The 25,608-nt window shown below is 37.2% G+C and overlaps 1 protein-coding gene across 1 annotated transcript in view; it reads right to left on the reverse strand.

The window, feature by feature from the left end:
• The window catches only part of Bank1 (B cell scaffold protein with ankyrin repeats 1), a 359,398-nt gene that overhangs the window by 94,239 nt on the left and 239,551 nt on the right, over positions 1-25,608 (reverse strand). The window contains 3 exon segments of the mRNA XM_045143530.1: positions 159-188; positions 4,518-4,581; positions 7,315-7,493. Coding sequence (XP_044999465.1) covers positions 159-188; positions 4,518-4,581; positions 7,315-7,493 — 273 coding nt within the window.

Below are 25,608 nucleotides of genomic sequence, written 5' to 3' on the forward strand. Positions count from 1 at the left end.
ACCTGGCTTAGACTGCGTTTTGAAAAATTTTGTATGCCAAGTGATTTTGCACACAAATATGACATCTACATGAAGTTGTATACTCACATAGTACTGTTAAATTTGTATTTACATTTTAAAAGTTTGATATGTATTTTGATAGTATTCAGTCCACTTACCACTCGGATGGTGCACAATGGTGAGTTTATCTACAAGACACAAAAGCATATTTTACTGAGGGTTTGTGTAAAATTTTTCCTAGGGTATTCAACAAATATTTTCTCCCATTCTGTGGGTAATCTATTGGCTTTGCTTATTGTATGCTTGTCTGTGAAAAAACTCTTCAGCTTCATCTGATCCCATTGGTTGAGTGACTGTTTAAGATCCATCTATGGATATCTGTACTAGGGTTTTGTTCAGGAAGTCCTTTTCCATTCCTATATCATGGAAAGTTCCTCCTATATTTTCTTCTAGTAGTAGCTGAGTTTATGGTCTTATATTTAGGTCTTTGATCCATTTGAACTTGAGTGTTGTGCATGGCAAGATGTATGGATCAAATCAAACATGAGCCTGCTCTCCATTATCAAGTTACTACCAACCGTGGGCTACAAGAGGGCCTACACCTATTAAATTCTCTATAAAAAAATAAGGGTTATCCCATTTATCTGGTGCTAACTTTACTCTCTGTTGGAGAATCTGCTTCTCTTTTTCAGATACACACAGATCCCAAGGAGAGAACCACCCCATCATACCTCAAAAGGGCCCCAGCTGAAACTAAGAATAATTGGCAAAGCAAGCAAGGGTGCTGTTTTCTTGGTGAAACTGGTACCAGCACAAGGGTGAAGGAGATCAACACAGAGAACAATCAACTCCCACCAAATCAGATATGCAGACAAAGAGGCTCCCAACACCTCATCACTGAAGCAGACCCAAAATGAACCCAACATGGCTCAGGGAAATTTTGTGGAAGAGGAGCAGAATGTCAGAGCCACACCTTGGGTCATGATACACAGAGACATTTCCTCCTACTAATAAGTGAGGGCTAATGCCACAATGCACAATGCATGACTTATATACCTCAACAAGGAGGGGCTAGGGGGAGGTGGTTGGACATGGAGGAGGCTAACAATGGTACCAACTTGACTGTATTCATTGAGTACAAAACTAACTAATTAAAAAAAATTATCCTAGGGTAGCTCCTCTTCACTGTTTGATGACTTTGTTTTTCAGGTAACCATGAGATTCCCCAGTCTAAATTAAATACTAACTCTACCTTTGGGCACTAAGTGTGAAGCCATTCATTGCATGTGGCTTTTCCAATACTTGTCCCAAGATATGATTTGAGGTATGTTTTGTAGTTAATGAAAGCTTGCTACTATGCATTGACAACCTCTTAGTCTGAAATACCCTATTCATATTTGAAATCAACAGTTTTAAGATATAATTACACATCAGACGATTTAAGCATTTCTAACAGTGCAAGTTTGGATTTTTGACAAATTTATATAGCCACATACCCATTTCCTCTCCACAGCATATTTACCCAAAGCCCCTATTAGTCTTCATTAGGACATTACTCGTATCAGGCCCTGATCTGCCTTTTCACTCTACAGACTAGTACTCTATGCATTACTTTTGTCTAGAACGCCATCTTACAGCATGTGCTTCTTTGTGTCTGGTATCATTCACTCAGCACACTGTATGGGGTTCACTTATATTGTCCATAATAGAAACATCTGTTTGCATTGGTTAGGGACTATCCTATAGCAAAAGTTTGCAGCAATGTAATTATGTGTTTTCCTCTTGGATGTTTAGATGGTTTCTGTTTTGACTTATGAACAAAACCACTCTAAACTTTTATGAGTAAGTCTGTAGGTGGATATACACCTGTACTGGAAAGACAAGTAGGACAGGATAGGTTACAAGACCACATTTTAAGCCCATATTTGAGGGTTTCGAAGTCATCACATTACTATATACTTTCATCAGCAATTGCACACATCTAGTTCTATATACCAGTTATTCATACTTGGGTTGATCTGACAAATTTTTGACATTGTGTGCCTTATAGTATACATGTTTTTTAGTTTAATAGTCATTTTAATTAATTTAATTTATAAATTTAATTAATTTTATAAATTTAATTAATGAATAAGTTAAATTGCCATTTGACTTCTCCTGTCAAGCAGTTTTTCACAGGATTGTTGGACATTTGTTTTTGTAACTTAAGGTCTGGGTACTAACTATACTTATAGGATCTAGACTTTCACTGTTTTAGGTCTAATGAGCACACTGAATTGTATACAATGCATATGTGCAGGTATATGAATTTCTGTACTTATCTATTTGAAGCATTTGCATTAGCAGCCATGATTTATTATACTTTAATTCTCAATCCAATGAGATGTAACAAGACTCATTCTAGCCTTCTTCTTGTCTCAGCTTAGTTCTTTTCTGCCAATAGGAATCCAGCTGTCATTATCTATAGCACAATTGTCTCCTAGACCAGTCCTAAAATATCCATAAAGTAGATATAATATTGTTAAAACATATCCTTGTGAAGAAAAAAGCCTACAAACTAGAGAAAGTGCATACTTATATACTTTTGTTTTAACTACTAACCTGAGAGCACATATTTTTCTGAATTTATTTATGTATTTTTTTGTTCTGGGCCCCATTTAGTATATATGTATTGCTTATTTATAACAGTACTCAGTTAATTGATCACATGTGCCTATGAGGCCACTGCTCTTCGTGACACAGCACATACAGACCAGCAGCCCCAGCTTCATCTAGGGTCTCTGCCTCCTCAGAGCCATAGAATGCCCTTAGACCATGACCAAATCAGGAACATTACTCTGGTAGAGACACAATTGATTGTGAGAGTGTTTATGAGAGCTGCCTCACAAGTCTTACTTGTCCCTGATACCATAATATTCATTTGCTTTTTGCCTACTATCCCAAAATGCTTGCTTATTTTGGTCAGTTTTGGCAATGTCTAAAATGGAGGCATGTTCCTACATACCTGGAACTATTTGTTCTGTTGTGGATGAATGAAGAACTAACTGATTCATAGTTAAAGCATCTGTACCCATTGCATCAAAACAGTAATGACTGGTGGATTCCTCTCTTTCTCCCTCTTCATCACTCTGTTTTCTCAGTGCCTCCTTTATTTTTTAATTAGAAATAAAACACACCTAATGTGGCTATAATAAAAAAGAATGCTATATAACATATGCCTTTATATATTAATATATTAATAACAATTAATAACTACAACTATAGAATGTTCCTTAGTATCATTCTATAAATTATTAAAATTATAATCTTATTCCATACAACAGTGAAAATCTGTAGAGTTAAATTATTGATAAAAAAGTCTTCTTACTTATGAGCTTATTTGTTTTGCAAAGTATATTTCTATTTAAAACACATTTATATAAGCTTAAAGATTGCCTTATGCAAAGTAGATATCAGCTCAATAACATGGAGAAAAATGAATTCCATATGGTGTCTCTCAACATGGTGCAGAGCCCAAAAGCTATAGGGTCTTGTTGAAAATGTGAGTGATTGAAGCTTTCATGTGGTTGTTTTCAGTGGTTGTTAGATTTTAATTGCCTTGCAGGAGAAGAGACTTGGGAGAAGAGTGGTCAGATAGTGACAACATAATTTATATTCAATTATTTAGTGTATTGTTCATCGTTGAATATTTGCCATGTTAGTAATGTTTGTTGTGTCAACAATGAGTGTCCCCCACCTTCCAACAGAATGTTTTAAATATTAGCATGGGGAACCTGCATTGCTGCTAAGGTGAATGTGGACTCTTGGAAATGGCATCCTGAGATGCATAATTCAAAATGATACCCATATGGACATTTGTGTGAACTGTCAATGCTAGGAATACTCTATGTATTTGATTATCGATATAATGGATCATTAAAAAAACTGGGAAAGAATTATCTTATTTGTGGCTTACATGGACATGAAAAAGAAGTAGGATTGAGAAACCATTATGTGTCATAGATGAGAAGTATTTTACAATTAAAAAAAGCACTCCCAGAGGTATATGCAATTTGTTACATTTTGCAGAGATGGAACCTAAGAACCAGAGATTGGGACTATCTTTAGGTTAGACAGTATGAAAGTGAGATATGTAGATTTTAATGTAGATCTTTTTAAAAAATACTTTATTTCTATTTATTTATTTGAGAGAGAGACATTAAGAGAGAGAGAGAGAGAGAGAGAGAGAGAGAGAGAGAGAGAGAGAGAGAGAGAGAGAAGCAGAAGGGAGAAATAGAGAATGGACACACCAGGGCCTCCAGACACTGCAAACAAACTCCAGATGCATGTGCCACCTTGTGCATCTGGTTTACATGGGTCCTTGGGAATCGAACCTGAGTGCTTTTGGCTTTGCAGGCAAATGCCTTACCTTCTATGCCATCTCTCTAGCCCTGAACTTAGATCTTTTGAATCTACTGTTCTGGCCCTTTCTACTTTATCTCATTGTTGATTTTGAGTAGCAGGCAAATATTACTTACCATAGGCATTTTCTTCTTCTGATCTTTTCCCAATTATGCTATCCCGTAATTGGCGTAGTTTTTCCTTAAAGAAAGCAAAGAAGGACACAGAAATCAAGGTTGTTTTTCATAGATCAAAATGATGACTAATGTTATCAGTGTCAATACCACTACTAAGTAAAATTGGCTACTTATGATGTACCAAACCTCTTTGGTACTTTATACATATAATCTTAGTTTATTCTCACAACTTTGGGAAATGGATGCAAAATGCTCTAAGCTATTTTACAGAGAAGGAAACTGAAGTGTATTGAGGCTAGGCAAGTTTCTCAAGACACACAGTTATAAGTGATAGAGTTAAGATTGGAAGGGTGGGCCAGAGGAATGGCTCAGCAGTTAACGTGCCTGTCTGCAAAATCAAACATCCTGGGATTCAATTCCCCAGTACCCACGTATAGCCAAAGTGGCACATGTGTCTGGAGTTCGTTTGCAGTGGATGGAGGCCCTGGCACAACTATTCTGTCTCTCTTTCTTCTCTCTATCTTTCTCTACTTGAAAATAAATAAATAAAAATAATTTTAAAAGTTTTGGAGGAAGAGCCCAATTTTCTTGGGAGCTATTCTCCTGGCCTGATGTCTATGGGGTTTACATTGGCTAAAGAGCTGCACTGGGAAGGATCCTGGCTTCCTGAGTCCATCTCCAGCCTCTGGAAGGTACACTCTGTCCTGGCACTCCAAGACTAAGGACTCAGAGTAAATGTTATAAAACTAGATTCCCCTCCTCAGCATATTTGAGATCTTTGTTTTCCAAATTTTCTCTCTTTGACATTTATTATCACTCTGTAAATTTTTTTGAGGGAAAACTTAAGAGTGATGACTTGTCTTCTTAGATTGCCTTTCCCATAGAGTTGTTTCCCTTGCTTTGAGATGACCCTCTCTGTGTAGAAATACATTCCTCAAGCATAGCATAGCATGAGCAAGCATGGGGGGGTGAAGGCCGAGGCTTTCAGCTCCTGCACCACAACACCTTCAGAGCCAGGGATTCTATATGGGTCTTTTCTTTTGCTATGTACATGCTTGATATTTTCCCTGTGATACTTCCTCCAAGAGAAATGCAGGCTCATACTTACCTCTCATAAACTTATTTCTGGAATAAAAATGAAGGTATAAGAGTAATATCAAAAAGCGTATACATTATATGGGAGTGTGCATGTATGTGTGGGTGCAGTCCTTATGGAATGTAGTCCTAGTGTTCGTTGGTCTATCATTTTCACAGCCACTCACTGTATTCATTAGAAGTATATATTAATTGAACCATATCAGTCTCTAAGTAGTGAGTATGCATCATCTTAAATCCTTCCACAAATAAGATTGGATGTAAATATGCAAATTAAATAGAAACAATGGAAAATTTAATGAAATGACTAATGGCATATTTACCAGGAAGCTGAACTAAGCTAAATAAAGTCAAAATCTTTATTATTTAAAGATTTGATGAGGAAAGACTAGTCATATCACTTCTAGAAACATGGCTTGAAGGTTCACACTTCCAATATTTTGTCCTTTTTCAAGATTAGAGGATGTGTGAGCTTCAGTTTATTCACTGGCAAGGGCTGAGAAACTATTGCCATTCTGATCATGAGCAGAAATTGGCAACTGGCTCACTTTAGCACTTGGTTGGAAAAATAACCGCCTTTGCTTAGCATTGCAAAACCTGGACCTGATCCAGACACCAACACACAGCCAGAACTGCCCTTGGAGACAGGTGGCTTTTGACAAGGATGATCTCAGAGGCAGAAAGCCCCCTTGCCCACACTGTTTCTGGCCTATACACCATATTGTTTGAAATTTCATCATAGTGACTCATTTTTCTATTGTTAAAAAGTGCATTGTCTTTTAAATAGAAATGATCTCTTGGTAAAGGTAGCATATTAAGCTAATATCATCTACTTATATTTAGGGCTAAATTTGGCTAATCAAATGTTTAGTCAAGCAACTACATGAGAACTTAACTCTGAGGCAAGTAACTATCTCCACTGGGGAGAAAATAATGTTAGAATATTTTAGAGGTTAAAAGTCGTGTGAGGGATGGAGAGATGGCTTAGTGGTTAAGCGCTTGCCTGTGAAGCCTAAGGCCCCTGGTTTGAGGCTCGGTTCCCCAGGTCCCACATTAGCCAGATGCACAAGGGGGCGCACGCATCTGGAGTTTGTTTGCAGAGGCTGGAAGCCCTGGCGCACCCATTCTCTCTCTCTCCCTCTATCTGTCTTTCTCTCTGTGTCTGTCGCTCTCAAATAAATAAATAAATAAAATTAAAAAAAAGTCGTGTGAGATAAATAGAATATGGATCTGACACTTCTCTAGAAGGGTATATAGGGTAAATTTTGTAAGAAAAAAGAAAACAATTGTTCACATTCAGGACTATTGCTTGATGCTATTTCAATTATTCTTTATAGTTCCTTTAACACTTGTCTATATTACAATTATTAAACTGCTGAGAGAATGCTAATGTAAAGGTGCTTTGCCTTAATTTCAGCAATCAAATTAAACAAATGTTCACAGTACTAAGCACACTGTTAAGATGATTGGGTAATAGCTTATGTATATTGAGTTCGAAGATTAAGTTCACTTAAATCAACTCATTGATGTGAAATATGGATATTATTTTCAAGGTTTTAATCAATTATTTCCAACTTTTTTCTAGTGACTATTTAAAAACAAAAGAACAGTTAACTATATTTCTTATGAAGATTAAACATTTTAGAATTTAGGAGGTTCACAAGTGAAGTAATGTTCCAGACAAGGTTTGGATCATTATTACCTGCTGGATCACCTCCAAGCCATTCTTTCCCATCTGCCAGTGTTTAAACTTTTCCAGGGCTTCATCCACAGACATTTTTCCATTCTTGACTTTCTCTTGCAGAAGGATGAGTTCTTCCTGCCCAGAGGTCAGACAGTCTCTTGGAATCGAGAAGACTAGACTCTCTGTCTGAGCTTTGTCTATCACACAAAGGGTAAATATTTAACAGGAAGTTAATATATGATCAACTAGGACACAAATCACTCTACACAATATGCCATTGGAGCTTCTTTCTTTTTCTTAACTATGTAACTTGCTTATTTATTTACTTTAAAATTTTATTTTTGACAATTTTTCTACATGCATATATTTTGAACATAATACCCTCACATTCCTGTGCTTTGTTTTTTCTTCCAGTCCACTGAACCCTTTCTTCTTCCCAACATATCTCTCTTTACTTTTATGTATTTCTTTCTTTTGTTTCTTGATGTGTATATGTGTGTGTGTGTGTCCCACTGAGTTTAATTAGGTTGACTGCATGGGTGGGGGATTATTCTACCAAGGCACATGCAACTTCCCAGGAGCTATCTCACTGAAGAAAATGTCCTCTATACTCCCAGTAATCATTAGCTGTAAATAAATCCTCAGGGAGGGATTGGGGCATCATGCTCTCCTCCACCCTCAATGATGCAATGTTGATGGGCCCAATATTGTTCAAGTAATGAGTGTTGCTGTGAGATCATAGCTGCAACATCTACACCAGGTGTGGGAGACTGCTCCAAATCACTCTTCCTCATCCTCTGGTCTTACATTTTTCTGTCCCCTCTTTTGCCTTGTAATCTGGGCCTTGGAGTTGGTGACATGGAGTTTCTTATTCTGTGCTATGTATGGACAGTTACAGAATAAACCAGTGAGAAAACCTTGTTTGCTTTACTATTTTGAAAACGGAGTAGGCCTTTATATATTTGATGATCCTGCTTTGGCCTCTCAAGTCTGTGCCATAATGCATAGCCAGTAAAATGTTTTCATGCACTACCTCTTAAAAATGGTGGAGCCCAACATCTAGTGTTATGGGTAAAGAGAATATATTTGATCACTGTAAAACATAAAACTCAAGAAAAGAAATCAATAGCAAAAGTTCTGCATATGCTACTTGTAGAAAATGCCATTTTTTTTTCTTCTTGTGAGAATTAAAAGATCACATAGGGTTCTAAGAAGGCCAAGATAAATGTGCATAATACTTGCTCCTCCTAAAGATTTTGCTGAGGGTGAGTGACTCAGAAAATTCTGGAATCTGGCCAGAAAAAACTAGAAGCTTATATACTTCAGCATCCTGAGATTTCAGCACAGGAACAAAAGAAAAGAGCAGCCAATATCAGGGAATATGACACTGGCTTCTTGGCAGGGAAGTGGAGATTCAAGGTGCAGGAGAAAGACTGAATGGGAGAGTTTTAGCAAACATCATTGGTGCAAAGACCAGCAACCTTAGCTATTGCTATGCATTACAGTTTTTAAAAAGTGGGAGAATGATATGATGAATAAATTCATCAAAGAAATAAAGATTCTTGAAAAAGAATCAAATAGAAATCATAGACAGGAATAACTCAATAACCCAAAGTAAAGAAAACAGCAGATTAAAGCAGGAGGAATAAAGGGCATCTGAACCTGAAGATTAACATGTCTTTTGAAATTTTCCAGAGAAAAGTGCCCAGTAATATTTAATGGAATCTCCATTAGAAAAATAGCTAATTTTTAAAGCAGAAACTGTATTTCTTATGAGGAAATGGAATGGCATATACAATTTCTGAAAAAATTCTCACTCAATCTTATACTCAGTAAAATTATTCTTCATAAATGAAAAAAATTCACAACTTTTTCAACATAAAGCAAAAATTAAAAGAATTCATTACTATGAGAACTTCTTTACCAAAAACACAATAAACCACCAAATTACAAAGATCAGGCAAATACAAAATCATAAGGGTGACGGATATGGGATGAAAATGTAAAGCCAATGATTTTCAAAGCAGAAGAATTTTACAAAGTGACAAAATTAACCCTTTATTCTAAGGGGACTAAATTTCTTAATGAAAAGATAAAGTTTGTCTGAATGGATACAAAATAGAACCTGATATTATGCTGCCTCCAAGAAGCTCACTACTGAGAATGTAGGCTAGATAAAGGATTTCCACTCAATGTAGACCACTAACAAGTAGCAGTGGCTAATTTTATGTCAGACAAAAAGACAAAATTCTTTCTTTTTGTGTACATGGATCATTCTGTAGAACATAGTACTTATTAGTCACAAAATAAAAATAAAGCAGATCACGTATCTTTTTGGATTTCAACAGAATAAAACTAAAAATACACAATGGAAGTAATTTCAAAAATTTATAAATTCATGCAGAATTTAGTATGCTACTGTATAAAATGTGTTGTTAGTAGAATCAAAAGAGAAGTTATAATTTTCTTGACAACAAGCTGAAACAGAGCATACAGAAATTAATGTGATTCAGCTAGTATGATACTTAAAAAAAGTTTGTAGCAGTAGTGTGTACATAAAAAGAAGATTCCAAATAAACAACTTAAAACACATGTCAAGGATTTAGAAATCTAGGTGAAAAAAATCTATAATTAGCAATAGCGTAAAACAACAATTATCAGAGATGAAATAAAATAAAATAGCAAATAAAACACACCATGAAAGATCAATGACATTTGAGGGACTTAAAAAACTAAAGTTGAGAAACCTTGGAAACACAGGCTTTGAAAAAGAGAGGGACAACAATAAACAAAATTACTGATGAAAAGAAGAAATTTCAATTAATATACCAATGTAAAAGATCATTAGAGCCTACTGCAAATAACTATGTCAATAAATTGAGAAATCAAAAGTAATGTATAAAATTTTGTAAATATACAAACCTACCACTAACAGTGAACTACAAAGGTATTCAACCAATTGGATCATATGAAGCTGAAGACTTTCTTTAAAAACAAGCATATAATAAGCAAAGCCAATATAATACCCATAGAATGGGAGAAAATATTTGCAGGTTATCCATCTGATAGAGGCCTAATCTCTAGAATCTACAAAGAACACAAAAGTCTAAACAATAAGAAGACAAACACCCCACTCACAAAATGGGGTGCAAAGTTGAACAGGTAATTCACAGAGGAAGATATACAAATGGCAAACACACACCTAAGAAAATGTTCATCATCCCTCATCATCAGAGAAATGCAAATTAAAACAACTATGAGATTCCACCTTACCCCAATAAGGATAGCAAACATCAAAAAATCAAGTGAAAATAAATGCTGAAGAGGATGTGGAGAAGCAGGGACACTCATTCACTGTTGGTGGGAATGTAGGATGGTACAACCACTTTGGAAAGCAATATGGAGACTCCTGAAAAAGCTGACTATAGAGATACCAACAGACCCAGTTATACCCTTACTGGGCATCTACCCTAAAACCTTCAAACCACAGGCCAGAGAGATTTGCTCAACCATGTTTGTAGCGGCTCAATTCGTAATAGCTAAGAGCTGGAATCAACCCAGATGCCCATCATTAGAAGAATGGATAACTAAGATGTGGTATATCTACACAATGGAATTCTATACAGCAGTAAGAAAAAACAATGCAAAGAAATTTGAGGAAAATGGTTGAACCTGGAACAGATCATTCTCAGTGAACTTACCCAATTACAGAAAAAAAATCGCCACATAGTCTCACTCATCTACAACACCTAACCTGAATCTACCCAACATACCTTACATACCCATCAATCACCTCATGGACTAGACAATAGGATGGATGGGGAGGGCGGGGAGGTCATCGAAGGGTGGAAGACAGTAACCTGGACCCGAATGGCAATGGTACCATAAAATTCTACTTCCTAAAAGACAGACCAAATGGCTGAACTTTCACTAGACCCTTACAGGAAACACCTGAACCACAAGACACTGGAGAGGGTAGGATCAAGACTAACCTAAATCTTCTACATCTTCCCTCCCTCCCTCTCCCCCTCTCCCCTCTATCTCTCTCCTCTCTAACTCTTGTATATTAGTTATCTTTTTCCTCAACTTATTAGTGGGCACTGACCTGTAATCCCCACTTCCAGCTTGGGCCTAAACATCCACAATGAGCTTTTGATCAGAGAAACCTACAAGGTTTCCCAAAACAATGACAGACTTCTGTCAGAGTACTTGATGACCCACCAAAGGCCAGTGGTAAGACCCTATTGCTGAAGACTCCATATGCAGCTGACATGTAAGATGGAATGGCATGGCTGGAAGCCAGGAGAAAGTCAGTCTCCAGACAGTCAGCGTGTCTAGTGCCAGAAGGTCCTACATGGGTGACTGGGGGAAATGACCAATATCTGTCCAAGCAACTCATTGTCTAACCTAATTAGCAACAAACAACCTGATGTGATGCCCACACAAGTGCAATAGTGGCACACAGCCATGGTGGGGAGCCAACTGCTCTTGATTTGGCTAACTGATCCCCTCAGTGGTACAAGACCCATAGCTGGAGCTGGGAAACAAGTCAGAACCATACCCAAACATAAGCCCACTCTCCAATATCAGGCTACCATCAATCGTGGGGTACAAGAGAGCCTACACCTATCAAACTCTCTATCAAAAAAGTAATTGTTATTTCAATTTTCCGGGTGCTAACTTACTCTCTGTTGGAGAATCTGCTTCTCTTTTTCAGATAGATGCAGATCCTAAGGAGAGAGCTGCCTCAACATACCTCAAAAGGGGCCCGGCTGAAACTAAGGACAATTGTTGAAACAAGCAAGGATGATGTTTTCCTGATGAACCGGATACTAGCACAAAGGGAAAGGAGACCAACACAGAGAAAAATCAACTCCTACCAAATCAGAGAGCCAGAGCCTCAGAGGCCCCCAACACCTCAGCACTGAAGCAGACCAAAAATGAACCCAACATGGCTCAGGGGAATTTTGCAGAAGAGGGGGTGGAAAGAATGTCAGAGTCACATGTTGGGTCATGATATGCAGAGACATTTATTGTACCAATAACTGTGGGCTAACTCCACAATGCACAACCCATTTACATCAACAAGGAGGGTCCAATGGGAGGGGGTAGATCATGGATGAGCCTAAACAATGGTACTAAACTGCCTGTATTTGCTGAAAAGAAAACTAATAAATTAAATTTAAAAAAATTTAAAAAAAGAACCGTACCCAGCAATGAGCACAGTAAACAATGGTTGACTGAAAAAAAAAAAGAAAGAAATCTAAACAGATAAAAATGGGTAATGAGCTCAAATCAGTAATAACGTGTCTCTCAACAAAGAACAATCCAGGTCTTAGTGGCTTTCTGCAGAATTTGACCAAAATTTTAAGAATAATAGTAATTATTTTCAAGCTATTACAAAAAATTGAAAGGCAAATGATTTTTTTTTTTCTGGACTCGTTTTAGAAGACAGCATCACCATGATAGTGGATCAGATTAGGAGAGATAGAATTAAACTAAAATATGCAATTAGCATAGATGCAAATCTTCTCAACAAATTTTTACTATTTCATATCTATTAGTATATCAAAACAGATTACTCATCATGACCAAGGGAGACTATCCCAGAAATATAAAATTGGTTCAACACACACACAAAAATTTGATATATCACATCAACAAATGGAGGATATCATATGCATATCTTAACTGATGTGGAAAAAGCATTTGATAAGATTTTACAGACCTTCAAGATGAAACACTGAACAAAGTAGGCATGGGAAGATTATACATTGAACAGTAAAGGTTATATAAAATGTTCCAGCCAATAGCACCATGAATAAGTAAAAGCCAGATGCCTTTCTCTGCCAAAGTTACCCATTGCCACTCCACTGGTTTGTCTCAGTAGTAGAAGTCTTACCCAAAGAAATTAGGATTGCAAAAAAGATAAAAGTGATAGAACTTGGATGGCAGAAAGTCAAATTGTCCCTGTTTGCAGGTGACATAATTTTGTATGTGGAAAACTCTAGGGACTCCACTGAAAGGATAATGGAACTAGGATATGAATCCAATAATGTAGCAGGATACAAAAATAGCATATGCAGCTCAATAGTATTCTTATACATAAATAATGAAATTGGTGAGAAAGACATTATGAAAAAGAAAATTTTCATAGTAATTATGAAAAGGAAATATACTGATGAACGAATTTCACTAAGAAAATGAACCAGTGCAACAAACACCAAAACATTCTAACAAAAACTTGTTGGAAGCTACATGAACCAAACCTTGGCCATGTTAACAGAAACTGCCATATAGCAAGTTAAGTTTCTACTTCCTCACCTATTATTCAACTACCAGAAACAAAGACTGCCATATAGCAAGTTAAGTTTCTACTTCCTCACCTAATATTCAACTATCAGAAACAATGGGATCGTACGCCTGGCTGAACACTCCCCCATCCTGCCAGTAGTTGATGAAGAAACAAAGGCATTGTGGTCAATAACTCTGTGATCTTTGCCCTAACCACGTCCCCTTCCCCCTACAACTCCTTGCCCTGACCATGTCCCCTTCCCCCTACAACCCTATATAAACCTACATGTAAAAATAAAATCTAGAGGCCTTGACAAGCACCTAGCATGGTCTCTTTCTTGTGTCTGTTTGCCTTTTCCCACTCAGGTTAGCTTCTCCTTGAGTCTTTGTTCAACTCCTCGCTGGCTGGGGCAAAAACTTAAAGATAACCCACCAAAAAGTGAAAGGTTCTCATGAATTAGGAGGACAAATACAATTCTGGATTATTTTTATATGACAGAACAATCTACAGATTCAATAAAGTCCCTATCAAGATACAAATGATATTTAGAAAGCTATAAAAAAACACTAAAAATTCATATGGACACACATAAGACTCCAAATAACCAAATCAGTTTTGAAGGGAAAAAATACTAAGCATAACAAATTATACTAACAGACTTAAAAATATACTACAAAACTGTAATAACCAAAATGGCATGGTACAGGCATGTGGTGGTTTGATTCAGGTGTCCTCCATAAATTAATGTGTTTTGAATGCTAGGATCCCAGCTGGTGGCAATTTGGAAATTAGATCCTCCTAGAGGCAGTGAATTATTGTGGGTAGTCTTATGGATGTTATGGCCAGCTTCCCCTTGCCAGTGGTTAGCACACTAGCCTGCTGCTCTTGTCAACCTCATGTTGTCCAGGAGGTGATATCCACCTTCTGTTCATGCCATAATATTTCCTTGCTATTATGGAGCTTCCCCTCAAGTCTCTAAACCAAAAATACATCCTTTCCTCCCACAAGCTGTTCTTGGCTGGGTGTTTTCTGCCAGCGATGAAAAGCTGACTGCAATTGTAAAATTGGTACTGTGAGTGGGGTTTCAACCCCATGTGGCATTAGGCTATTGGATCTCCACTGTGACCAAAATAGTTCATCAAGCTATACTTATCATATTGCAAAGTGTCTCTTAGATCAAGATTTCAAATCCATCCACATTTCTCCTGCAATTCAGTTCCAAAAGGCCAAAGTCACAGAATCAGCTTTGTAGCAATGATCCCACTTCTTGGTATGAATTTTACTGTTGCAGTCAGCTTCACATTACTGGCAGAAAACACCCAACCAAGATCAGGGAGTAAAGAGTTTATTTTGGCTCTATTTCAGTTTACAGACTCAAGGAGAAGCTCCATGATGGCATGAGAAGACTATTGATGAGCAGAGGGTGGACAAAAGCAGTAGGAAAATGTGCCAAACACTGGTAAGGGGAAGCTGGCTATAACAAGGCATAAAAAGATAGAGGCAGATCAGTGAAACAGAACAGATCCCAGAAATAAATTCATCCATCTATTGCCATGATTTTGACAAGGGAACCAAAAATACCTTAAAGAAAAGACTGTCTCTTCAGTAAATAGTGGTAGGAAAATTGGATTTCCAGATACACGAATTAACTTGAACTCAGTTTCTCCCTCTGAAAAAAATGACCTAAATGTAAGATTATAAGACCTGAAATGAAATACTAGAAGAAAACATATAAACAGAGGTCTTTTTTGTGTGGTGTGTGTGTGTGCGCGCTCACGCGTGCATATTCATGTTTCTGAGTATGGGTGACAGCATGCCACTGGAGTTACAGATACAGCTTTATGTGGCTTCTGGAGATCCAAACTCAGTACTTGGGCTTGTGCAGAATGTGCTTTATCCACTAAGCCATCTCTTTTGCCCCAAATTTTATGTATATGTATTCACACACACACACACACACACACACACACACACACACACACAAACACACACACACACACACACACACAAACCATTGTATTTCCCTCCCCTCACCCATCAGATTTTTTTATAAGACCCTACAAAGCATGGGAAACAAAAGCAATACTAGGCACATGAGGCTAGGGAGATGGCTCAGTGGTTAAGAGTGTTGGTGATGCAATAATGGGGGCCTTAGACTGCGCATGAGTGATCTTCCCAATTCCATTTGAATAGCTGGGTGTAAAAACACAGTCTGGAATCCCAGTCCTGCTGGAGGCAGGCACCAGAAAATCACTGGGGCTTTCTGACCTAAAAATATGGCTAAAAGGTGGGTTGAGTGAAAGACTTCATCTCAAGGAAACAGGTGAGCTAAAAGTGGGCTTCTGTGCATGTCTGCACAAATGCCTACATAGCATATCACTCACCATAGACACACACACACACACACACACACACACACACACACACCACTACACAGATGGGATGTAAAACTAAGAAACTTTTGCACAACAAAGGAAACAATGAACAGAATACAGAGACAATGTGTAGATTGGAATTTTTCAAACTATATATCATTCAAGGGATTAATAACAACAATATATAAGGAACTTTTAAACTCACTTAAAAACAAGGAGGGTGGGGGTGATAGACAGTTCAGTGTCTCACAAACCTGAAGACCTAAGTTCAACTCCCAGTACCCACAGAAAGAAATGCCAGACATGGCAGCTGAGGATGCTGTTCTTGAAGATAAGACCAGAGTGCATGTGTGCCAAACACACACACACACACACACACACACACACACATTAAATAAGAAAGTAAAGCATTTAGAATATATTAAAAAATAAAAACAAGGAATCCAAATAAATATTGGTAACATATATGAGTAGATACTTCTCACAGGAAGAAATACAAATATCCAAGAAGTGTATGAAAAAAATTCTCTGCTTCTTGGAGCTTTCAGGAAAATGGCAATAAAAACCACCATAAGATACCAGCTCACCAGTTTAGAATGGGCATTACTAGAAGTCAAAGGGAGGTGTTGGCAGTGTAAGAAGCAAAGAAAAGTCATATGTACTGTCAATGGGATGTATCAGTACAGATATTATGGAGAGCAGTAAAGGGCTTCCTCAAAGAATTAGAAAACAATCTGCCATATGATTCAGTTGTCAGTCTGGGTACATATTCAAAGGAAATGTTACTTGTACATAAAAAGACAAGCACATGCCAGATATGGTGGCACACACCTTTAATCCCAGCACTCAGGAGGCAGTGGTAGAAGGATTTCCATGAGTATGATGCCACCCTGAGAGTACATAATGAATTTCTGGTCAGACTGGGCTCAAGTAAGATCTTACCTTGAAAAATGAAAAAAAAAACACAAAACTACACCACCATATCTATTGCTGCATAATTCACATTAGCTAATAAAGGACTCCAAGTAGATTCCCACCGACAGACAACTTAAGAAAAATATATCTATACTTTAGCCATAAAGAATGGTATCACATCATTTGCAGAGAAATGATTGGATCTGGAAGTCACAATGTTAAGCAATAAATTAGACACAGAATGATAAATTCAACATGTTATTTCTTATATTTAATACATATGAATACATGCTGAGAAGTGGCATGGAAGAGAGATATAGGAAGCCTGGACAAATGGGTGCTGGAACACATTTGGATAGAGATAATAATTTCTAGCATTCTGCAGATCAATGAGGGGGTGAATATACCTCAAAATAATCTATTATAACTTGTGAATGACCCACAGAGGAGCTGTTAGTAAACAAACTCAAAATAATAATGACATAAACATTAATTAGCCTGGTTTGATCAGTAGATATTGTGTATACAAAATGAAATATTACACTAGTTCCATGCATAACTACAAGTACTTAATGAGAGGGAACTTATTTACCCTGATTTGAGCATAACATGCATATGTATTGCATTACTACACTGTTTCCCATAAATATATACAACTAGGAATATGGGGTGAGCATGGCAGTGCACGCCTTCAATTCCAGCACTGGGGAGGCAGAGGTAGGAGGATCACTGTGAGTTCAAGGCCACCCTGAGGCTACATAGTAAATTCCAGGTCAGCCTGAGCTAGATTGAGACCCTACCTCGAAAACAAAAAGAATAAATTATAATGGCAATCATAGCTTATGTGTACAGGTTACTTAATGCCACATGGTAAGATAAATATGTGCCCATGCTATTTATAGTAACTATTTTTCAAGTAAGCAGTACCTCTAACTTTGAGAAAAGAGATCTCAACTAAAATCTAACTATATTAAGAAGTTTAGGATCATTTGAAACTTTATCCTTGAGAGACAGAAATTAAGTAACTTAATCTGGAGTAAAGTGCTTCATTTATGAAAGAGCTTACCAGTATTCTGTACCTGGCACAGTAAGATTAGAGCCTGGTTCTTTTGTGGAACACTATAGTGCATTAGAAAATGTCAAGAGGCATGGTGGAAGTGGACAGGCAAACCACAGGCAGATTCAGTGTTTGTGTCACTGTGGTATTCAAAGGCATACGTGGTCCCATATGCTTTGGAGGATACTATTTGATTTCTAAGTTACCCCCATCCCTGCCACACCTAATACCAGGTGACAAGATGCCTGTGCCACCTGCCAGGCTGCTGAACTCATCTGCGTTTGCCCCTTCTCCTTTGTGATGTCCGTCAAGTCCAGCACGCTTACTGTACTGTCTCAGGAGAGGCAGAGTAATGGAGCAGTGGCACACATCTTCATGTGCTGTCAACTCTGAACATGCCCAGTGTCTAGGAGAGGTACAGAACTGCCCAACTATAGTTCAGTGACTTGGCCCCAGAAAATGAACTCATTCCTAGGATGCTTTCTTCATGAAAGAAAGAAACTGGACTGCACCTCAATCATAGAAATGAGGGTTTGGGAAATTGGAAGTGTATTGCATCCTCAAGCAATATGGATTCACTAATAGAGCTAGAAATGGTTCTTCAGGAAGAAAGACATTTTGAGAATTGGGCAATAGGTTTTCATTGTTCAAAGGGCCCTTGTGACTAATGAATGCCCTAGACTGACCTCTGAAGTCCATTTCAATGAGTCTTGGAACAGGAACATGGATAGGGTTTCTTTATGAAAGAAATTGTGCATAAAATTCCTGTATGGTCAATCATTTTGACTCCCACAGAGACTTTCTTGTCTTTTCTCTTCAGAAGTATGTTTTCCCAGAAGGAACAAGATGTCAACAGAGTCTAAATCTTCCTTTAGGGCTATTAGAGTGAGGACTCAAAGGGGGACTAGGGCGTTCTAGTCAGCCCCAGGGCTAGCTTGATCCATAGCATGGAACACAGAAGAGGAATGAGATCTTGCTTTTCACACGTATGCTGTTCATAGGTGTCCACACTCAAATTCAATTTATGAATTTTGGAGTTGGCAGTATGTTCTCAGTGACGTCATGGCCAGAGTGTGGCGATATGCCATCATCATATACCAGTTGTGCTATTTAACTATCACCTCACTTCCATCACCCCTTTGAATAAGTGTGAATCCATTTTTATCTCAGGTAACTCAGCAACATTTGGGCTCTTGCAGAAGTTATCTCAAATAAAGCATTCTCAGTAAACTACCAATTGCAATTTTTCTTCCTGTACAGGCTTCACTGAATTAAAAGTACATGAATACTTCTAATATAATATTTATTTCAATTAACCTACTTAATTTCAATTTCTCAGTGAAAAAAAATAGTATGGCAATTGGGGAGAGCAAGGTGTTTTTTTTTTTTTTCTCATAAGGAGCATCACTAGGTATCAAGTCTTAAATGTGAGCTGTGTATAGACAAACTTCTTTACATCTGCTTTTACTTTATTCACATGAAAAATAATAAAATATTTGTCTTCAAAAATTGATATTAGGCTTGAAAAATTATAAAGAAAAATGATTCAGCCATTTTATCACATTTCCTCTCAAGGCAGATTTGTTAAACTAAAATGTGGGATCTGTAACTTTTGGCAAGGTTTGCAAGACTGCTTTTATTTTATTTATATTTAGGTTGCAATTTGGTGGAGGTGGGAGTGATTGGTTTTCCTCCTGCCTAACTTTATATATTTTTTAGTTTATTTTTTGAGTTAGAATGATCTTAACATAACTTTCACCAAACAGAATTCATGAATATTTGAAGATGCTTGGTCACTTCACTTACAGATTAAAGGTTTAGCTGCTTTTGGATTAATTTCTCCTTGTTATAATATTTATACTGTGTCAAATACTGAAAATAAGTAACATAACATGTTGAAAATCTGAATATGTAGGATAGGCAAGAAAGTTTTATACTAAAATCACAAAACTGAGTGAGTAGCTATATGAAGACATTTTATTAAAAAATGTAAAAAAAGTATCTCCTCAAACTATAAGCTGAAACAAATCCTTCCTTCATTATGTTGCTTCTTATCACATACTTGGATAGATCAATAAAGAAATCAAGAAAACAGAAAATTAGTACCAGGTCTGGAGAAATGGCTCAGCAGTTAAGGAACTTGCCATAAAGCCTGAGGACCCATGTTTAATTCCCAAGTACCAACATAAAGTCAGATTACTAGGTGGTGCATGTATCTGGAGTTCATTTGTAATGGCTAGAGGCCTTAGCATGCCCATTCTGTATGTATCATCTATCTATCTATCTATCTATCTATCTATCTATCTATCTATCTATCATCTGCTCTTTCTCAAATAAATAAATACTAAATTATATGTATATATATGTATATATATATATATATACATATCTATATCTATCTATCATCTATGTGTCTCTTTATCAAATAAATAAATACTAAATTATATATTTATATATACAATATATACATGTCTCTATCTATCTATCTATCTATCTATCTATCTATCTATCTATCTATCAATCATCTATCTATCTATGTTTGTGTGTGTGGATTTGGATGGCACACACTTTATTTTTATTTATTTATTTATTTTTAGTCTTTTTTAATTAGCTTTTTATTCAGCAAATACAGGCAGTTTGGTACCATTATTAGGCTCATCCGTGACCTACCCCCTCCCCATTGGCCCCTCCTTGTTGAGGTATATGGGTCAAGCATTGTGGAGTTAGCCCACAGATCTTGGTACAATAAATGTCTCTGCATATCTTAAACTAACATGTGGCTCTGACATTCTTTCTGCCCCCTCTTCTGCAAAATTTCCCTGAGCCATGTTGGGTTCACTTTTGGTCTGCTTCAGTGATGAGGTGTTGGGGGCCTCTGAGGCTCTGGCTCTCTGATTTGGTAAGAGTTGATTTTTCTCTGTGTTAGTCTCCTTCCCCCTTGTGCTTGTATCTGGTTAAATCAGGAAAACAGCACCCTTGCTTGTTTCACCAATTTTCCTTAGTTTCAGCCGGGGCCCTTTTGAGATATGATGGAGTGGCTCTCTCCTTAGGATCTGCATCTATCTGAAAAAGAGAAGCAGATTCTCCAATGGAGAGTAAGTTAGCACCAGGACATATGAGATAGCCCTTACTTTTTTTTATAGAGAGTTTAATAGGTGTAGGCCCTCTTGTAGCCCATGATTGATAGTAGCTTGATATTGGAGAGAGGGCTTATGTTTGGATATGATTCTGACTTGTTTCCCAGCTCCAGCTATGGGTCTTGTACCACTGAGGGTATCAGTTAATCAAATCAGGACCAGTTGGTTCCCCATCATGGCTGTGTGCCACTATTGCACTTGAATGGGCATCACAACTGGTTATTTGTTGCTAAGTAGGTTAGACCATGAGTTGCTTGGACAGATATTGGTCATTTCCAACAGTCACCCATGTAGCACCTTCTGGCACTAGACATGCTGACTGTCTGGGGACTGACTCTCTCCTGTCTTCCACCCCTTACCCTGAGGAGGTGTCTGTCTTTAATGGTGAGGTGGGCTTCTTGAAGGCAACAGATTGAGGGGTCTAATTTTTTGATCCTTCCTATTAGCTTGTGTCTCTTGATGTGTGAATTAAGGCCATGAATATTTAGGATAATTACTGTGAGATTTGATTTGATCCCTGCTATATTGTGGTGGTAGATGTGTGTTGGTGTTTTCATAGGCTTTGAAGTTTTTTTGTGCCTACTCTGGGTTTGGTTGTTGTGATCTGCTTCTTGTAGGCATTTGAATTTGGTTATTTGTTTCTTCTTTGTGGAGAATTTCCTTAAATACTCTCTGTATGTTTGGTTTTGTGTTCATATAACTGTAAAGCTGAGTTTTGACATGGAAACTTTTTCTTTCACCATCTATTATGATGGATACTTTTGCCAGGTAGAGTAGTTTGGGTTGGAATCCATAGGTTCTTAGACTTTGTAGAGTTTCACTCCAGGCCCTTCTAGCTTTCAGGGTTTACATTGAGCAGTCTGAAGTAGTTCTGATGGGGTTACTTTTGAAAGTGGTGCACTGTTTTTCCCTAGCAGCTTTTAGGATTTTCTCTTTGGTGTCAATGTTTGGAGTCTTAATGATAATATATCTTGCAGAGTTTCTCCTTTGGTCTAGTCTGTTTGGAGTTCTGTTGGCCTCTTGTACTGTGACGGGCATTTCTTTTAAGAGCCTAGGGAAATTTTCTTCAATTATTTTGTTAAATAAGTTCTCCGTGCCTTTGGTCTGAAATTCTTCTCCTTCTGGTATTCCAATGATTCTGATATTAGGACATTTAAGTGTATCCCACAATTCCCTCATGTTCTGTTTGCAGGAACTTTTGAACTTACTGAAGTTTTTGAACTCTCTAACTTTTTCTTCCATCTTAACTTCCAGATCAGAGTTTCTATCCTCCACTTTGCTGACTCTATTCTTGAGAGCCTCTAGAGAGTTTTGGACTTGTTCGATTAAGTTTGCATTTTCTACTACTTTTCTATGTATCATTTCCATTGCTCTGTCAAGCTCCCTATTCACATCATTTTCTGATTTTCTTGATGATTTTTGGAAATCATCCTTGCATTTCTTTATGTCTTCATTGAGTATGGCCAGCTGATTTTTAAGGTCTTTTTTTTTTCACTCTCCATCAAACTCTTAACTCTCTTTGAAGTCCTTCCAATTTCTTATCCATTAGTTCTAGTTAATGGTGGCAGCATCCACACAATTATCAGTCCTTTGTTGGTTTCCTGCAAGTGCGTGCATAGTGTGTGGTGTGTCCATGAGTGTGCAGATGCACTCACGATGCCAGGGGAGGAAGTTGGGGCTCCTTGGTTGCTCTACCACTTGTTTCCTGTGATGACTTCTCTCACTGAGCTGCCATTTTCAGTCAGATTGGCTGACCAATGAGCTTCAAGGATTCCGTGTTTGTGCTTCTCATAGGACTAGGGAGTTATAGGCATGTGTGAGCACGTTGAGCATTCATGTGGGTGCTAGAGCTCAAACTCAGACAGTCTCGGGACCTCATGCTTGGGAGGGAAGCATTATTATCTGATGAACCATCTCCCCTCAGCCTCTGCTGCTGTTTCTTAAACTATATTTTTACTTCATCTAAGAGTTTACAGTCTTCTAAAATTTATTATGTGTCTAATACTTCATATAAGTTGGACACTTTATTTTAATTTGAATAAACAAAAATTCATTTGAATCCTGACTTAAAATTTTGGCATATTTCTTTCTTTCTTTTTCTTTTGAGGCAGATTGTCTGTATAGAGCCCATGTTGGTCTGGAACTCACTATGTTATCCAGGTTGATTTTGAACTCATAATTTTTCTTCCTCATCCTTCCAATTGCTGGGATTACAGGTGTCCATCAACAAACGTGTACGTGGTGTTTCAGTCGCATGGTCCCAACAAGCTTATGTGTTTTGAATGCTTGCTCCCCAGATGACATTTGTAAGGTGAAGCCTTGATGGAGGAGGTGTATTAGAATCTGTGCCCCCTTGCTAGAGTTGGGCTCACTCTCCTGCTGCTGTTTTCCACCTGCTAGAGCCAATTTGATGTCCAGCCTCTGCTCATGCCATTTGCTCTTGTCATCATGGAGTTTCTCCTTAAGACTGTAAAGCAAAATAAAGACCCCACGAGGAGCTGCTTTTGGTCAGGTGCTTTGTCTTAGCAATGTGAAGGTGACTTCAATAGTATATTTCTTTTTACATATCACCTTAGAATATTTCCTAAAATAGTAATTTATTTGTAAAATCGTCAGTCTTAAATAGTTACAAATTATTCATTGAAAAGCTATTGTTGTGTATATGTTTCCCATTCTCTCTATGGTGTTTTCTTAGAACTTTCAGGAAGAATATCTGGAAGCCTTAAACATTACACCAATGGATAATTTGCAAAATTATTATGATCTTTGAATTTTCCTACTGACATTTCCATTCTTTATTCTGGAGTACTTTTATAGATTTTCCATTACGTGTTTGTTCTCTTCTTCACTCCTTTTTGAAAGAGAAACCATGTGTAGAATCATGTTCAGGAATCATGCTATTTATTTGTTCCATTTCTTTGGTTCCATTTCTCAGGTTCAGGACACATTTTATTTTCAGTCCTAGGACTACAGATGACTTTGATGGATCAGTGAATAACTCAATATCAGGTGCTTTCCTTCCACCTAGAAATGTGGGACATGGTTTCCTAGCTGATCCTAAGCCCATTAAGGAGTCACCAACAGGGTTCTTGGGTTCTTGACTATTTCATTGCTCCACCATAGAAGTTGACTTGAGAGTCCTAAAGACCAGCATATATATATATATATATATATATATATATATATATATATATATATATATATATATATATCGTCTCTCCCAAGCTTTAAGATATACATATCTCCCAAGCTTTAAGAGACATATATCTCTTAAAGCTTGGGAGATCATTTTTGAAATTAGTCCCAGTGGTAGAAACATAACTAGAGGGTTCCAGTGCTAAGGAGGGACTGAATTTTTTCTTCTAACCTGCTTTTATGGGCAAAGAGCTGACTTGTTTCTAGGTCACTGAGGTATAACTACTAATTTTTTGTCCCAATAATTTTTTTATTTAAACTTAGAATTAGTTGGAGTTGGGCCTGGATTTCTATAAGACTATTTTCTAGTTTCTGTTTGCCCTATGCTATCAGGAATTTCATGTTTCTCATGCTTAGCCTTCATCTCTGAGGTAGGCCACACTGTGTGCTTTTATACATTACCAGTTGTGGCAAGAGCTCATAATACAAATTTTTCCAGGTATGACTTTAGAAAAAAAAAAACCACCACACTTTTGTGAGCAATATGACAAATGAAAATGTAAGTTGTACTGGAAAATGCAGCTGAAGCCATTATTCTTTTATGGAGTCCAAATGACCACATTTTGACAATTTTCCCTCTTTTCTATTTAATATAGCTAGTACTGGCAAAAATAGGCTGAACAAAATACCTCAGAGATCAGTATTCTCTTTTCTCCACATAAGAGTAATACCTTCCATGCTTCCCCAAGTCTCCTACTTATAGACAATTTTATTATTTAACATTTATCAAACTACCCAGCACAGCACAGTTTGAGAAAGCACAAAAAAAAAAAATGTTCCTAGACTAAATCTTTCTCATGGGCATGCATACTTCCCCCAGAAGAAAGACAGGCAAATAATGATTTTTAGTCTAGAGTAAAGAATTGGTGGGCAGGGACCATACCTGGGGTTACAAACTCATAAGCCTCCAAGAGCTAAGTTGATAAAGTTACCAAGAAGTTTTAGAGACTGCTCATTAAATACCTTAAGATAGTTCTTGTCACAAATAAATATATTCTTTCACTTTTTTGTCTTGATAACTTCCTTTTTATAAATTTTATTTCATACTTCAGAAGTGCTAATCACCATATATATATATATATATATATATATATATATATATATATCATATAATCATATATAAATCTCAAATATAAGACAACTTCATGGAAAGTGTGATAACAGCAAAAGTGATACATGGTAAATGAAACATTAATATGTAGGGTATGATTGGGAATTTGACATTTATATGGCTCATGGTTGTTGCAGTCAGGTTTGCATTGCTGGTAGAAATTACCCAACCAAGAGCCGCTTGTGAGAAAAAGAGGTTTATTTTGGTTTACAGGCTCAAGGGGGAAG

The sequence above is a fragment of the Jaculus jaculus genome, chromosome 2 (assembly GCF_020740685.1).
Source record: "Jaculus jaculus isolate mJacJac1 chromosome 2, mJacJac1.mat.Y.cur, whole genome shotgun sequence".
Classification (NCBI taxonomy): Eukaryota; Metazoa; Chordata; class Mammalia; order Rodentia; family Dipodidae; genus Jaculus; species Jaculus jaculus.